Source organism: Tursiops truncatus, chromosome 2 (assembly GCF_011762595.2).
Source record: "Tursiops truncatus isolate mTurTru1 chromosome 2, mTurTru1.mat.Y, whole genome shotgun sequence".
Lineage (NCBI taxonomy): Eukaryota > Metazoa > Chordata > Mammalia > Artiodactyla > Delphinidae > Tursiops > Tursiops truncatus.
The window spans coordinates 37,311,286-37,329,241 of record NC_047035.1 but is presented as its reverse complement, the minus strand read 5'-3'; the positions used below and the strand labels follow the sequence as shown (position 1 = coordinate 37,329,241).

General features: G+C 39.4%; 1 protein-coding gene and 1 long non-coding RNA gene across 7 annotated transcripts in view; both read right to left on the bottom strand.

Annotated features, from left to right (window-relative positions):
* Positions 1-1,333: 1,333 nt before the first annotated feature.
* Positions 1,334-11,355, bottom strand: LOC109547876 (uncharacterized). Of its 5 annotated transcripts, XR_002173834.3 has the most exons (8): positions 10,244-11,354; positions 9,249-9,320; positions 8,312-8,419; positions 7,470-7,700; positions 6,906-6,948; positions 2,341-2,417; positions 1,647-1,734; positions 1,334-1,473 (listed from the first exon to the last, which is right to left on the bottom strand). It is a non-coding gene; the product is annotated as an uncharacterized lncRNA (long non-coding RNA). The 5 variants fall into 5 exon arrangements; XR_002173833.3 differs by having other exon boundaries at positions 7,470-8,419; XR_012329951.1 differs by lacking the exon at positions 9,249-9,320 and having other exon boundaries at positions 7,470-8,419; positions 10,895-11,355.
* Positions 11,356-15,033: 3,678 nt separating this feature from the next.
* The window catches only part of LOC101338040 (uncharacterized), a 53,028-nt gene continuing 50,105 nt past the window's right edge, over positions 15,034-17,956 (bottom strand). Inside the window, exon 10 of one of the 2 annotated variants that reach the window (XM_073800385.1) lies at positions 15,034-15,686. In XM_073800385.1, coding sequence (XP_073656486.1) covers positions 15,650-15,686 — 37 coding nt within the window. In that variant the 3' untranslated portion in view covers positions 15,034-15,649. The remainder of the gene's footprint in view (positions 15,687-17,956) is intronic. The other variant, XR_012329950.1, reaches the window with a different exon arrangement.

Sequence of the window (17,956 nt, the reverse complement as noted above, 5' to 3'; positions counted from 1 at the left end):
TGTACAGTTAGTGTACAGGAAGGCAACTAATTTTTTCACGCTAACTTTGTAGCCTACTACTTAAGTGAATTCATTCATTGGTTCTAACAGGTTTGGGGGAGAAATCTTTAGGGCTTTCTACAAAAAAGATCATGCCATATGTAAACAAAGATGATTTTACTTCTTCCTTTCAGATTTGGATGCTTTTTATTTCTTCTTAAAATTTCTTTTCCTTGCCTAACTGCTCTGGCTAGAACTTCCAGTACTATGTTGAATAGAAGTGGCAAAAGTGGACATCTTTGTCTTTCACAAGGAAAGTGCTGTAAATGTTTAAAAACTGGTGACTCAATAAATATCAAATGAATGAATAAATCGGCCAGTGAGGAGCAAAACAAATGAGTATGGTTGCTTGATCTAAAGAAAGCTAGCTGCCAGGGTGTGAACAGCCCTATGGAGAGGTCTAGGGGAAGCCCAGTCAGGCATCCAGATGATTGCCTCCCAGCCAACTTATTTACTGCAACCTCACAAGAAATCCTCAGCCAGAACCATCCAGCCCAACTAAGCTACTCCTGAATTCCCAACCTTAGAAACTGCATGAAATCATAAAGGTTTCTTATTCTAAGCTACTGAGTTTTAGGGTCATCTGTTATGTACTAATAGATAATATAGAGAGCAAATTAGTGAGTGAATGTGAAATGCCACTGCATAGCAATTGTCAAAACAGTATAACATAGGTCTGGGTAAGACATGTGGTTTTCTAAGGAGGTAGTGAAACAGTATCACAATCTCCTAAAAACAAATGATAGTACATCCTACTTCCTATCCTGTTTGAACAATGACCTTGTCTTTACAGATGCAAGGAAAGAAAAAGTAGAAAAACAATGATCTACATGGTCATTATTAAGGGATATCATCAAAGACCCCCCCCACCCAATACCCACCATATCTAGGTACAACAGTGCCTGAACTTCCACTATTAGAGAGTCATTCTTTTGAGTTCCTTTTCCTAGAGTCTTCCTATAAGTACATTAACAATTATATATAAATGCTCTCACAACAAATACCAAATATGTACAGAATGAAAAAGTACAAGATATGAAAAAGGGAAGGCTTTTTGGTAAAGATAGAAGCATCACTTTAAGGATTTATAACTGTTTTTCTTCACTTTTTCAATCATAGGTGAAATATAAACAGTTTTATCAGTTTTCTACAATAAACAAAATTAAAGTTAGGAATATTACAATAATATATGATCATTTTCTTTGCCCAAATTAACATCTATCATTCAGGAAAGTCTTTTTTTAATCTAAGGCAAATCTTTCTTGAAAAAAACTCATGGAAAGCAATTTTTCCATTCAGATATATCAAGGGTCTTTATTGTTCCCTATACTTTTTTCAGCCTGGGATGATTCATAAATATTTTATTCATAAAGATGGGCAGCTGCTCTATTTGCTGAGTGAGCATCTGAATTTCCTATGAAGATCTTCCTTTCTCTATAGCAAAAGAAAAAAACACTTCCTTATAGTTATCAGTTATGTTTATAGTGACAAAATCAAAATTAATATTCAGAACCACAGAGTTTACCAAATTGGCTAATATCAAAATCTAGATTTTTAAAAAGAAACAAATTTGAAAGAGTAACTCATCTATCTGTCAATATACTTACAGACTTCCAAGATGGCTCATTTGCACCAATTTCCTGAATCTTCTCTTTCACAGCTTCCTCCATGGCTGGTATGGGGACAACACTGTTGCTGGGAAGAGTAAACAACTGACTAAGGAATTTCTGATAGTGGGATCACAGTTTTAGTTTTCCAGTGGAATGAACACAGAGGTGTGTCTGTTTTTCCTTATGGATCAAATCTTTTCAACATTTATCCCAAATTTTCTGCCTGTCTTTTGGTCCTTCAAAGTGAAAAATGTTGTATCTTTCAAAGTTCTTGGCCAGGATAGCTTCATCTTTATCCTAAATATACTGACATACATGTTAAACTCCCATTTCGAATTTAATATGAAGACATCTATTTCCCTCCTTTTGAAATATAAATACAGTCATAGTATGAAACCTTAGGACAGAAAACCCCACATAGAAAGAAAGACTTATGAGTCATCAAATGAGAATGGTAACAGGGGTTGAAATGATGGTACTGGGAAATCATTTCTAGAATTCAGTAACTGAGTATAGAGAAGGAAAATTTTAAAGGAGATCAAAAAGATGAAAGTTAGAAGACAGTAGGTTTTAGCTTAAAAAAATAAGAATTTTCTTAAAATTAGGGCTGTCTGAAAATGTAATGGCTTTTGGAGGGGGTGGGCAGTAAGTCCTTGTCACTGGAAATATTGAAATAGACACAGATAAATACCTGTAAAGAATGTTGACTGAAAACTTGGTATATGAACTTTAATATTGCGTCCACTTCTAAGATTTTGTATTTCTGTGCTACAGATGAAAAAAAAAATACAATTTTAGGATCACAATCACAGTTCATGATAGAGTTGAGGATTAGAATACTAATCCTGACTAAGACTTCTAAATCCTGACATAATGCTCTGAACCAGAGTTTGATGAATGTCAGTAGCTTAGCAAAAGTGTGCCAAGGAAGCAAAAGGGTTTTTCAGGTCTGTATTAAGTGAATAAGTGAGAGGGGAATAAAAGTCCTCTAAAGCAAGAACAGGGTATGAGAGGAAATGTCCAAAGAATAAAAACGAACAAAGCAAAAGAATTTATCATTATACTTGTATTTTAATTTCACATATATTTATTTGGTGTGCTCTGTATACATAACGTAGTGCTACATATTCCTGAGGACAGAAATAAATTAGATAGTATCTACTCACTATGTTAATAAGTACAATAATAAGACAAAATATAAGTGCCACAACAAAGTATAAACATTTTCTATGTGAACTGGAGAATAAAGAGATCATCTGGAATAGAGATGACCCAAGGAACAAAAATAAATTTCCAAAAAGAGATGGTATTTGAGATGGTTCTTGAGAAGTGGATTCATTCATTCAACAACCAAAAAATTCACCACATTGCAAGTTTGGTCATTCATTCATTCCATAAATTTAAGTATTTTAGACCTATTTATTGAATTCTGCTAAATTTCAAACATGGTAAGTATTCAGCAGTGAACAAAATAGATAAAAATCTCTGTCCTCAAAGAACTTATACCCAGCAGGGAGTAAGGGTGGAAGAGAAAATAAGTTAAACCAATAACTTATATATATTCGACAGAGATAAGTACTATGGAGAAAGATAAAATAGGGAAGGGGGACAGTGTAGGAAGGGTGAGGGAGGTGTTGCAATTTCAAAGTGAGTGGTCAGGGAAGGCCTCACCAAGAAGGTGATATTTGAGCAAATACATGAAAGAGCTGATGACAGAGTGAGCTCTGCAGATATCAGGAGGGAGAGCTATAGGAAGTAGGAAGAGTAAATGCGAAGGCTTGATGTGGAAGTGAGAATGGTGTCTGAGGACCAGTGCAACTAGAACGAGAGAGAGAGAAAGCAGAGGGGAATAAGGTCCAAGGAGATAGGAACTCTACTGTGATAAGACCTTGTAGGCCAGTCTGAGGCCACTGTAAAGACTTTGGATAAAATTTCCACAGGGGGGCTTCCCTGGTGGCGCAGTGGTTGAGAGTCCGCCTGCTGATGCAGGGGACACGGGTTCGTGCCTTGGTCCGGGCAGATCCCACGTGCCGCAGAGCGGCTGAGTCCGTGAGCCATGGCCGCTGGACCTGCGCGTCCGGAGCCTGTGCTCCGCAACAGGAGAGGCCACAGTGGTAAGAGGCCCGTGTACCGCAAAAAAAAAAAAAAAAAAAAATTTCCACAGGAGTGAGTGTAATCTAGGTAGAGGGAAAAGCAAGAACAAAGATGGAGAAGCAAGGGGAAGGGGGGAAATTTTGAGGAGCACAAGAACTCTTTCCAGGATCATAGTATCTAGAGGAGTAAGGGAGATAAATAAGGGTGGAAAATATAATAGAAAAGGCCTAAATATAACACAGAAGCATTGGAATTTAATTTCTGAGTCAATGGGAAAGTATTAAAAGCATGAGTAAAAACATTGAAGCTGTACTTTACAACAATTAGGATGGTTAGAATAACAGAGTCTAATAACAGGCAGCTAATAAATGCAGAACAAATACTATAATTTTTTTAAAATTTTTATTGGAGTATAGTTGATTTACAGTGTTGTGTTAGTTTCTGCTGCACAGCAAAGTGAGTCAATTATACATACACATATATCAACTCTTTTTTTAGATTCTTTCCCCATATAGGTCATTACAAACTTATGGTTACAAGGTGGTAAGGTGGGGGTGAGGGATAAATTGGGAGACTGGGATGGACATATACACACTACTACATATACACACTACTATATACATATACACACTACTATATACACACTACTATATTCATATACTACTACTATATAAAATAGATAATAAGGACGTACTGTATAGCAAAAATACTATATTTTAAAATATCAATATTTTGTCATTCCTAGTGAAATAATTAATTCAGGTAAGGCTCATCAATGAGCTCTAAAGCCATTAAGTGAAAAATTGATGGGAAACTAGATAATCTCACAGTGATTTAATAATGGTTACAAGACATCATGTAAATAACAACCTCAATGGTGTAAAAGTAAAAGTTTAAGTGAGAGAAGTCAGGAAATAGAACAGGGAAAGAGAATGAAAGGAAAGAGCAAGGACAACAAAAATCTTCACTTTACTAAATTAAAGATCAAGAGTTATCATAAAGAGTTGAAACAACAAGAGAAAGTGTCAGTATATTAATTTAAATCACAAAGATAACCTATGGAAGAACTAAAAATAATATAATTCTACTGTGAAGATGAGAGAAAGGCAATGAAGAACTAGTGCCAGTTATCTAAATCTTCCACCATAGGTGGAAGTCAAGAGACAATTTCTAAAGTTGAATTCAGAAAGGAGAAAGCTCTTCCTTGCAGCAGAATGCCAGTAATACAGGTTAGGAAATAGATACATGGAGGAAAGTTTGATGAGAAAGAGCATATTTAATATTATATATATACAAGGATATGTTTCTTTTTATTATTTTAATTGACATTTGAAAATTCTTTGAATTCTTTTAGTCTACTGACACAGGGTACATTTGGTTGAAAGAGAAAAGGCAGAGTGAAGAGACCATTCCAGAGTGAAAAGAAAGAGAAAAGTCAGAGTAAAAAGAAACCAGGCCCTATGTGAATATGAAAGGACAAGAAGATACCATGGCATCATGTAGAAGCTGGAAAAGGCAAACACATTATCCCCTAGAACCTCCAGAAGGAATGCACCTCTGCCACCACCTTGATTTTAGTTTGCTGGACCTGTGTAGGACTTCTAACCTACATAACTGTAAGATAATACATGTGTGTTGTTTTAAGCACTGGGTTTGTGGCAATTTATTTATTTATTTATTTAGGCTTTGCCGGGTCTTAGTTGCGGCACATGGGAGCTTCGTTGTCGCATGCGGCATCTCTTAGTTGTGGCATGTGGACTCTTAGTTGTGGCAAGCAGGTGTCTTAGTTGCGGCACACAGGTTTCTTAGTTGCGGCATGTGGACTTTTAGCTGCAGTATGCGAACTCTTAGTTGCGGCATGCATGCGGGATCTAGTTCCCCAACCAGGAATCAAACCCAGGGCCCCTGCTTTGGGAGTGTGGAGTCCTACACACCGGACCACCAGGGAAGTCCCTGTGGTAATCTGTTAGAGCAGCAATAGGAACTAATACACCAGCTCTCCTCCATTCACTCTTGCAAACATGAATGTCAATTATATCTGAACCCATACCTGGATTCAGATATAATTGTATGCCCCCAATATTAGCTCTTATATTTAGGTCTATGATTCATTTTTAGTTCATTTTTGTATATGGCACAAGACATGAATCAAAGTTTTTCCTTGCTCTCTCTTTCTTTTTTTTCTTTTTGGCATATGGATCCAATTGTTTCAGAATCATTTGTTGAAAAAGACTCCCCTTTCATCACTAAATTGTCCCTCTATCTTTATTTAAAATAACAACACAACAGATGTCCATATATGTGTGGTTCTCTCTGAACTTTCTATTCATCCCATTTATCTTTTTATTTATCTTTACACTAATATCACACTGTACTGATTACTGTAGCTTTAAATAAATCTTTTTTTTAAATAAATCTTGAAATCAGATGGTGTTAACCCTTCAACTTTGCTACTCTTTTTCAAAGAATTTCAACAGTGTTTGGCTATTCTAGGTCCTTTGCATTTGCATATGAATTTTACAATCAGCTTGTCATTCTTATAGATGATGATAGTACTCTTCTCCCAAACAAACTTTATAAAAGTAAAATGAAAATTATTTGGCACCCTGAAGTAAAAATGGAAAAACAGTAGTGTAACTCTTTACTTTCCTGATTAATAAAATGAAAACACAAAGGGGATTTCATCAAGCACTAGAAAGCATTAAGAAAATGCTTCACCATGCAGGCGTAGAGAATGGATTTGAGGACACATGGAGGGGGAAGGGTAAGCTGGGATGAAGCGAGAGAGTGGCACTGACATATATACACTACCAAACGTAAGGTAGATAGCTAGTGGGAAGCAGCCGCATAGCACAGGGAGATCAGCTTGGTGCTTTGTGACCACTTAGAGGGGTGGGATAGGGAGGGTGGGAGGGAGACGCAAGAGGGAGGGGATATGGGGATATATGTATACGTATAGTTGATTCACTTTGTTATACAGCAGAAACTAACACAACATTGTAAAGCAATTATACTACAATAAAGATGTTAAAAAAAGAAAGAAAGAAAAAGAAAATGCTTCACCAAAAGCAAAAATTCCAAAATGTGAAAATCAAATTTTGGGTAATTCTTCTGTGAAATTCTTAAAATAGCCCAAATTTTTGTTCTTCAATACATACTTACCCCTTCAGGGAAGAAGCATAAATAATAATTCCATTGTCTATTCCTAAAACAAAGATTAGATATCTCAAAAATTGGGACTCTAATTCCAGGGAAATGCTCTTACAGCAGTGAAAGTATATCCCAATTATGTATCAGTCATAACAGAATCAATAGGAGAAAGCTCAGAGATCACCTAGAAGTTCTCAACCCAGATGACATATTAGAATCTCAAAGAGGAGTTTAAAAAATACGTATGCCTGGGCCCTACCATGAGTTCTGATTGATCTTAACTGATCTAGGATGGAGACTAGGCATATATATTGTAAAAGCTGCCCAGATAATTCTAATGTGATGATAGAGAAGGACTGTCCAACTATTTATATTTTCTTTTATATATGATAAAACTAAGGCAGGGAGAAATTGACTTTCTCAGGAACGGAACTAATAAGTATTAACTAAAACAATAGAATATAATATTTACCAAAAATTGTTATTAGTTATTGGTGATAACGATACTACCCCCAAAACACAGTGCCTTAAAACAACAAAAATGTATTATCTAACAAGATTTTGAGAGTGGCTTACTTGAGTGATCTGGTTCAGGGTCTCCTGTGACATTGCTGTCAAGTTGTCACGTGGAGATGCAAACATCTGAAGGTATGACTGGGGCTGGAAAAAAATGCTTCTAAGGTAGCTCATTCACATGACTGTTGGCAGGATGTTTCAGTTCTTCCCTGGCTATTGGGAGCACGCCTCAGTTTCTTGCCACAAGGGCCTCTCCAAAGCACTGTTTGATATGTCCTCAGGATAGGGCAGCTGGTTTACCAGAATGAATGATCCAAGAGAGGGAGCAAGGAGGAAGTCATGATGCCTTTTATGACTTACAGACATGCCTCCACTGCTGCCATATTCTACTCATTAGAAGCTAGTTACTAAATCCAGCCCACACTCAAAAGGAGGGGAATTAGCCACCACGCTTTGAAGGAAAGAGTATCAAAGAATTTATGGTCTCATTTTAAAACCACTACAGGAATACTGTCTGTTTGGGTTTTTCACGTAAAACAATGTATTTAAAAATTATATACTCCTGCACTGGGGATACAAAGAAAAGAGACAGAGGCAAAAACCTTATAGAACTTACCTCCTATGACAAGAAGGACAGTAAATAAGTATAAAAATTAATAAAATACTTTTAGATAGTCATAAGTGCTGCAGATAGAAAAGAATAATGTAACCGTGATCAGGGAAGGGAAATGAGGAAGTAACTCTTGATAGTGTGATTAGACAGGCCTCCTATGGATATATTAAGATAACAGATCATACTATACATTCTATTAGAAAACCTGACTTTATCACCTAACAAGGTGAGGGCTGCTAACAAAATACCATAGATTGGATGACTTAAACAACAAACATTTATTTCTCACAGTTCTGGAGACTGGGAAGTCCAAGATCAAGGTACCAGTCAATTCAGTTCCTAGTAAGCCCCCACTTCTTTGCTTGCAGTGTCTTCACTCAGATCTCTTTTCTTCTTCCTGTAAGAACAATAATCCCAACATAGGGCCCCACTCTCATGACATCATCTAAACCTAATTATCTCCCAAAGGTTCACCTTCAAATAACATCACATCGAGGGTTAGTTAGGGCTTCAAAATATGAACTTGGGGCAGACAAAATTCAGTCTAATATACATACTACTATATATAAAATAGATAACTAATAAAAACCTACTGTATAGCACAGGAAACTCTACTCAATACTCTGTAATGGCCTATATGGGAAAAGAATCTAAATAAGAGTGGATGTATGTATACGTATAGCTGATTCACTTTGCTGTACACCTGGAACTAACACAACATTGTAAATCAACTATACTCCAATAAAAATAAAAATAAAAAAATTCAGTCTATAGCAGCTATCTTTCATATCTATACATTTCAATATTTCCTTTAAAACTACATCCATCTTGATGGAAATCTGTATCCTTTTTTTTTTTACAATTGTAAATAATGCTGTGATAAACACCTTTATATATATATCTTTGTGTACATGTATAAATATTTCTGTAGGATGAACGCCTAGAAGTGAAATTATTTGGTCAAAGTAAACACATATTTAAATTTTAGATAATATCAAACTGCCCTTCAAAAAGGTTGTAAAAATGTACACCTCCTCAAAATGGAAGAAAGTTTCTGTAGTTACTGCTAGTGTGAACATTTACATCAAAAGATTTTACTTATCTCTTACAAATGGGCCATTCTTGGTCTTCATTTTATTTGATAAATATGTAACATGTGACATAGTTAATTACCCTTTCTTCTACAAAACACTTTCTTCACTTGTCTTCTAAGGCTGAATCCTCACCTGTTTTCCTCCTAACACAATGGACTCGTCTTTTCGATCTTCCTTCCTGGTTCCTCCTCATCTCCTTGAATTCTAGACATTGAAGTGTCATAGGGATCAGTTCTCAGTCCTCTCTCTACCTACACCCATTCCCTTGGTCAGATCACATCCAATCTCATGGATTTAAATACCACATCTCCACTTGATGACTAAGAGGCATCTAAATATATCTAAAGCTGAATTTATCATCTTAACCCTAAAACCTGGTCCTTCCACAGTGTCACCTAATATATTTCAACTCAGTAAATGGCAACTCCATCTTTTCAGTTGCTCAAGCCAAATCCTTGGTTTCTTTTTCTTATGCCCCAACTTCCTCTCTTCTTTCAGATTTCTGCTCAAATCAGATCCTGCCTCCCATCACCGTTCCCTACACTCTTAATTTACCTATTTTTTTTTAAAATAGCATGTCTTGGGAATTCCCTGGCAGGCCGGTGGTTAGGGATTCGCATTTCCACTGCAGAGGGCCCAGGTTCAATCCCTGGTCCGGGAACTAAGATCCTGCAAGACGCGTGGTGTGGCCAAAACAACAACAAAAGCATGTCTCAATATGTAAAATTAGAGTATATATTTTTTCAGTGGATCATTGTCTCCTCATCAGAATATTAGCTGAAGGTAGAAACTTAGCTGGTTCTCTATGGTATCTCCAGCACTTAGAGCAGTGTTTTTGGTTGTTGTTGGCATAGTGGCCACTCTATATAATAATTTGTTCAATAAATGAATGAATTGTACAGGTCATACATAGATAATATAATTGGAAACCAGGCCGATGAGGTGGCAAAGGCAGATAAAGCATCCAAGGTTCGGGCCTAGCCTAGGCACTAATATGGAGCTTTAAGCAACTTATCCTTCAAAGTCTTTTTTCATCTGTAAAATGGGGTTTATGCCATATTCTTCAGAAAACAAAGACACTTGGAATGGTCACTATCTACTTGGACAATACACAAAAGTTTCACTACCTCCAACTTCTAGGAACATTTGCTTCAATTCTCCTCTTAATTTCACCTGCTCAGGTATAACACGACTTGAGCGTAGATTTTCAGAGGCTCTTAGGTTGTATTTCCAAAATGTCCGCTTAGACAAACTCTTGAGACTTGTAAAGGCAATTATCAGGAAAAAAAAAAAATCGCCTAATTCCATTATGGTGATGGTTGCAGAGCTCTTTAAATATGTTAAAAATCATTGAATTGTACACTCAAAACAGGTTAATTTCATGGTATGTAAATTAATCTCAAGAAAACTGTTAATAAGAAATTAGAGATTCTCTAATTCCATATATGTGGCTCCCGTAAGATATCATCAGAATTTAAGAATAAGGTAAAAGCCATCTACCAAAACCCCAAAACGGAAAATGAATAAAGTTCAATAGATGAGCTCTGCCATTGACTTACACCATCCTAAGAAATGGTCTGTAAAAGAAACCCAGATATTTAGTGCTACTTGAGTAACAGATAAATTAGAGAACTGCATCGGGATAACTGTAAGCTGAGTGCCTAAGAACCAGCCAAGTTCCTCGAGCACAGACAGCACTCAACGGACTCAACTTGCAGGACCAGAGGATTGCTCCCCAGTCCTGCAGTCCCGCTCCCCAAGCAAACGCCCAATCTCACTTCTCCAGAGTGGACGTCTACGAGGAGTGTCCGCCCTCGTTGGTCACTTGGCATCTAACCCCAGATGTGAGTGGGGGATCGGACAAAGCCTAGACTCGCAAAGCTGACGATCCTCCCCGCACTGGCCAACCTGGGATTACCCCGGACGCTGAGGGAACCACGCGGGCTGGGCTTCAACCTTGGCCGAGCATCAGATTCGCCTGAGAAGGCTTTCAAAACTGTCAGGGGCATCACCCAGTCGCTCCGATTCAGTTTCGGGGTGGGGGCCCTGACACCAGTCTGACGGAGCCGGGGAGCAACAACGCCGGACGCCGCCCCACACTCTGCAGCTCTACCCACTGCCGGCCAGCCCGACGCCCGCCAAGCTCCCCACGCGGGACACGGGCCAGAACGCTCCAGCACAGGCCCTGCGCCCTCCGCCCGCGCCCGCCTCCCGCGCCCGCCTCCCGCGCCCGCCTCCCGCGCCCGCCTCCCGCGCCCGCCTCCCGCGCCCGCCTCCCGCGCCCGCCAAAACGGTCTCCCGCGAGACCGCCCCTCGGCTCCGCCCCCTGCCCCGCCACCGAAGGGCTGATTCCCTCTTCAGCTGGTTCCCCGCCCACACGAAGGCGAGATCTGGAACGGCTTTTTCCACCAGCCAATCATTTCCGTCAGCCAGTCACCACCAGTTCCTCCGCATCTCCTTCGCCCTCATCCGTCCGCAGTGTCACACGGCACTCGCCCTACAGCCAAGGGTTACCCACGTTCCCGCCTCAGTGGGCTGCGCAGGCGCAACCTGGTTTAGCGGAGCGCAGGCGCAAACTTGCGAACGGCTGTAAGGAAGAGGAACGGGTGGTTCCGCGCGTCCTTGGAGGGAGTGGCTCCTCCAGTTTGGCTAAGTCCTCAGTGGAAGCTTGAGTAGGAGTGCTGCACAGGAAGGTGGAGTTCGCCTCTGCAGCCGCACTTGTCGCTAGGGTGTGTTGGAGCGCAGGCAAAGGTTCAGGGTAGGGAAGGGTCCCTAATAGCCTTTGTTTCGCGGAAGGAGACTTCTGTAGTTGGAAGTTCCGAGTCTGGTAGACTGGGGAGGAGGGGTTGTTCCCACCTTGTCAGACCTGCACACAGGCGCCTCGCCCCTGAGGAAAGAGTCGCCGGGCAAGAAAGTACCTGGTGGCTGCCTGCTGGCTCCTGTACTTGTGTGGCAGCAAGCCGCATTAATCTGACGCGAAGATGTTTCTGCCAGGATAGTTGGGGATGCCTGGAATCTAGAGTCGAACTCAGAAACCCAAACCTTATTTCCTCTAAGAAAATTCGAGTTCAGCCCAGGACTTGATCAAGGGTTACATGGCAGGTTAGAGACAGATGTTCAACAAGAACTAAAGTCTTCTTGCACGCCATTGCTATTTTCCACCGTGCTGAGTGGAACACATGCTAAATGGAGCTCCATAAATTTACCATTTCTCCTCAAACTCTTGCTGTCCTCCATATGTCGTCTCCCCAATCTTGGACCTAGGGTCAGTTTCTTGTATGGCCCCTTAGAAAATTAAGCATTGCAGTTGACCTCTCCCTGTCCCACACCTGAAGGAGATCTAAATGCTTAAACTAGTGGATCTGGTTGTCATGTTTACTTTTGGTCATTTGGCTAGTTTCCAGTTTGGGGCAATTATGAACAATGCTGCCATGAATAATTTTGTAAATGTCTTTTTGTAGAATATACATACATATTTCTGTTACCTATATATGTAGGAGTGGAGCTGCTGGTTCATAAGGCATGCCTGTGTTCAATTTTAGATACAAACTGTGGGAGGTTTCTAGAATAATGGCTCCCTAAAAGTGTGCTTGTCCTACTCTCCGGAACCTGTGAGTATATTGGGCTACATGGCAAAAGAGAATTAAGGTTGCTAATCAGCTGACCTTAAAATATGGAGATTATTCTGGATTGTCCAAGTGGGCCTAATGTAATCACAACGATCCTTAAAAGAGGAGGGAGGCAGGAGGAGGAGAATAAAAGAAATAGTCATACGAAAAAGACTGGGCAGACTTCATGACCCTGGCTTTGAAGGTGGAAGAAGGAGGCAATGCGCCAAGAAAGTGGGCATCTTCTAGAAGATGGAAAAGACAAGGAAATGGATTCTCCCCTCCCCAGAAGGAACTTAGCTCTGAGACCTCCAGAAATGCAGGATAATAAATATTTGTTTCAGCCACAAAGTTTGTGATAATTTGTTACAGCAGCAGGAAACTGATAACACTGCCAAACTTTTCCAAAGTAATTTTATCAATTCATACACTTTGAGAGCTTTGAAATAAAATGTCCATACTTTACCCTCACACCACACTCACTGAACTGGAATCTCTGGATAAGCCCAGAAAAAGAAATGATTTTTTAATTAGGTGATTCTGCTGCATCTTGAAGGTTGAGAACTATTTGTCTAAATCCTTAAATCTAAATTCATGTCTCATCATTGAAGAACAGAGTGGCAGCGATTTGGCCACAAGATAAAAGCAGTTCTAGAAAAGATTTGTTCCAGGTAGTGGAAGGGTTCCTCTCCCTTGTCTGCTCAGAGTTAACATAGCTAATCTTTTACAGTTAACTCGTTGAACAATCAGTTTCTACTAATACAATTCATAAAGGAGCATTAAGACTAAGGACTCTGTACTTGCAGAAGATTTTTCTTTAACATGCTTATGAAGTGGCTCCTTGAGACACTTCCGCATCTTGGCACGTTCACCTTCATGGAGAACTTGACCCCAAGAGCTGACAGTACTTGCAATTCCTCAAAAAGAAGGAGTTGGAGAAGTGGGGAAACAGCTAGCCTGGCTCGTTGAGTTGTGCAGTCCTTCCAGCTCTTTGTGCTGAGGCCGCAGCAGGCAGCTGACCCTTGGGCCATGACCCTGGGGAATCCTGAACAAGAAGGTGGTTTTCTTAGAGGTTGGGTTGCAGGTGGAGGCTCTGGACAGGGTGTCCCTTCATTTCCTCAAGGATATTCTTCAGAAGAAAGGTAAGTGAACTTCTTACATTGCATCCAGGGATCCTGGAGTCAACTTACTTGGTAGTGATACCACCAACTGCTGGGCCCCCCTTGGCAACAAATTCAAAAGTCCTAAGAAGCCCTGGGCAGTTTTCATTAAAAATATGTCATCTAAAAAGAAATGAAATTGAGTTACTTGTAGTGAGGTGGATGGACTTAGAGGCTGTCACACAGAGTGAAGTAAGTCAGAAAGAGAAAAGCAAATACCATATGCTAACATATATATGGAATCTAAAAAAACAAAGGTTATGAAGAACCTAGGGGCAGGACAGGAATAAAGATGCAGACGTAGAGAATGGACTTGAGGACATGGGGAAGGGGAAGGGTAAGCTGGGATGAAGTGAGAGAGTGGCATGGACATATCTACACTACCAAATGTAAAATAGATAGCTAGTGGGAAGAAGCCGCATAGCACAGGGAGATCAGCTTGGTGCTTTGTGACCACCTAGAGAGGTGGGATAGGGAGGGTGGGAGGGAGACGCAAGAGGGAGGGGATATGGGGATATATGTATATTTATAGCTGATTCACTTTGTTATACAGCAGAAGCTAACACAACATTGTAAAGCAATTATACTCCAATAAAAATGTTATATATATATATATATATGTCATCAAAAGGAATGAAGAGTGAGCCAGTGTTCAAACTATAAACTAGTAGGAGCTAACAGTTCAAGTACTTTCCTGACTAGTGTCAAATGTCAGTTTCCCTTTAAAATTTGAAATACTCCATGGCATGCTGAGCTCCAGAGTGCCTTGGCACACATTTGAGACCCATGGCTGTCAGTTTAGAAGTTGTTCTCATCTTTTCCTTGAATGAGTATTCAAGATAACCATTTTCTTCCAAAGTGTTACTTTTATAAGGTCCAGTGTAACTTCACACCTTCCACCCTGAAGATCCCTCTAAAACTAAGCCCCACAGGAGTCCTTTTCAATTGACCACAGCAGGCGCTGAGTGTCCACTCTGGCCTGTTCAGATTCTGACCTGTTCCCACAGAGGACATCTTGGATAAATCTAAAACTACCTTGGAAGATGAGCAGTTTCGTATTCTAAATGAAAAAAATTAGAGATTATATATTTAAAAACAGTCCATTAACTTAGATATCGGCCTACATCTAGGAAAACTGGCAGACACTATAAATACTAAGAAAATTTAAAACACAATATAGTCTATTGCACATTTTTAAGAATTCTTAATGACTTTCCTACCCTTCAGCATTTCACATCTGATTTTCAAACTCTCAGTTAATCAAATAGATAAGATAGATTCAAATTACAGAATATAACTTTACCTAGATTCATAAGGGGGTATAACCAAAAAACTACTCATTCTAGAAACAGGCCATTAACTATAAATATTCCAACTAAGAACAAGTTTTGATTAATATCCTGCTTAAAATACAGTTAATAAATATAATTAGATACTATATATTACAATTAACAATCCAGACTAGACCACAAGTAAATGTACAAAACAAGATTACAACAAAGAAAAGTTAATTGCCAAATATCAAAGGAGAGAAGAGATTTAAGTGAAAAGTTTCAAATGTGTTTTATTCATAACGTAGCCATGTTCAAGATGCTGGAGGAAATGTCCATGTCTGCTGAGTTCTGGTTGGCAGAAATTCTTTATTCATTATCCTATCCAGTCTCACATGCAGAAGCAATCTTTGATTTGTCAGAGGCTTCATATACTTGTATAATAAGCCTTAGGTGATTGCTGATTTTCTTGTCTGCTGTTTTCATGTTAAATCTCAGCATCTTCTTAATAGTTTCTCAAAAGTCAACAAGCTACAAAGAACCACAAAAATCAAGACATGTCATTAGTTTTGCTCACCTACTTAACTATGTACAATGAAATTTTTATTAGAAATTTAGTTTTATTAAACATTTCTTTATGAAGTGTACATTATTCTATGTTCAAATGTATTTTTAAGCAAAAAAAAATTACAAGAAATCTAAAATTACCTTTGCATTTTAAGATTTGTTTTTATTTTTACAATCTTATAGACTAAACCTAATTTTATTGCTGCTTGTTTTTCATCCATGAGGTAATTATTTTTTGGACTTCTGATTTGCTGTAGGTAATAGCTGTCCCCTAAATACATATCTCTCCACCCATTCTCTAAAAACTATAGTGATCAACAAGGAGAGCAGATAAAACTCTCCATAAATCATGCCTAAAGCTTAAGTAAAGAATACCACAGACTTCAGTTTTCATATAAGTGGGGAAATAAATATTCTAAACCAACAGAGGCAGCTCCAGAGCCCACACTGGAGTATGCAGTTAGTTTCCTCTGGTGTCCCGGAAAAGGGACAGTTCATAAAGGGGGAAATACGAAGAACAAGTCTGAGACCTGATGAATCAGAATACCGGCAACTGGGGAAGGAAAAGAAAGGGGCTTAGAAGCATGTGAGAGCAGAAATGGCCGATCTAGAGGGCAAGGTTTCTGAGCAGAGAGGGAGCTACTTGGAAGGGTGAGGTGTTCCCTAGAGGCTTCGTGCCAAGGGAAAAGAAAAAAGCAAGCACTGGAAATTAAGGGACCTATATAAACAAGAGAGTATTGCAAAAACAGACATCACATAAACCCCCACCCCAAAATAAAAGGCTTTACTTCCTAAGTAAACTTTAGCAACTGCACTCACCATGTCAACAGAAGAGGGTGGTACTGAGTTAAGAAGCCTAGTAAGTATACCCTGCCCCTTAAGTACCCTGAGGTAGAAACACCTGAAATTGAGAGGTCAGGGCAATCAAAGGGATTTTAACGTGAATAGATAAATGGCAAATATCCATTTTAAATTGTTATAAGAAAACAGAAAAGCAGTATCATCCAAACTGTTCAGGTGGTGAAAATACTACCCCCAGAAAAACTGCCATGAAGCAGAGGCAACATGTTTGACAACACCTGAAATGAATTAAATATCAATTAAACAAGGATTTGCAGACATGGGGAAAAAACACCTTTTGAATCAGAAATGCAATAATTTGGAGGGACTTCCCTGGCTGTCTAGTGGTTAAGACTCTGCACTTCCACTGCAGGGGACAGGGGTTCGATCCCTGGTCGGGGAACTAAGATCCAGCATGCTGAGGCAGCCAAAAAAAAAGCAATAATTTGGAATAGAAATGGACAAAAATAATATCTAGATGCCTAATGGATAAGAAAGATGTGATGATTAAACACAAGCAAGACATCTCAGAAATGAAGAGTAAACTACAGAATGCCCAAAGAAGAGATCAGAATGAAAATATAATAAGGGAGGGACACTGAGAGAATAAAAACAATTAAGAAAATGAATATGCAGAAGTTAAAAAAGAGAAAAAAAAGAAAATGGTAATATCATGACTTTTGGTTTTAAGAATCTCTTATGGAAATTCGTTAAAGTCTCATGTTTCTTGGGCTTTCCTGGTGGCGCAGTGGTTGAGAGTCCTCCTGCCGATGCAGGGGACATGGGTTCGTGCCCCGGTCTGGGAAGATCCCGGATGCCGTGGAGCGGCTGGGCCCGTGAGCCATGGCCGCTGAGCCTGCGTGTCCGGAGCCTGTGCTCCGCAACGGGAGAGGCCACAACAGTGAGAGGCCCGCGTACCACCCCCCCAAAAGAGTTTCATGTTTCTTAAGAAACATGTATGGGGGTGTGACATGTAATCCCACAATAGCCCCAAATTATCATTTAGGCTTTAGAAAATTCTCTTAAAATATCTGCTTTATAAATCTAGTGAGAACCTAAGCAAGTTTAGAAGCACTACCCTCTTGTCCAAGAAAGTGATCCAGCCCCACAAAAATGGTTTCCCCTTAACTTTCATTTTCTCTCATCCCTACCCTGCTTGTATTTGGTTAGTCAGAGGACGTGTACACAATCCTAAGCTATGATAATCATATATCCCATTCCTTGCCACTGTGAATTCACTAAGGATAGGCATTTGACCTAAGCTGGGCTTGTAAGACCCTTTCTTGGGATTCTCTCTCCTGTCACAGAAAATCTAACTGTAAAATTCTGTGGCTGTCAGCCAGACAGACAAGCTGACAGAGAGCTGCCAAGAAGAATATGAGAAAGGCCTTATA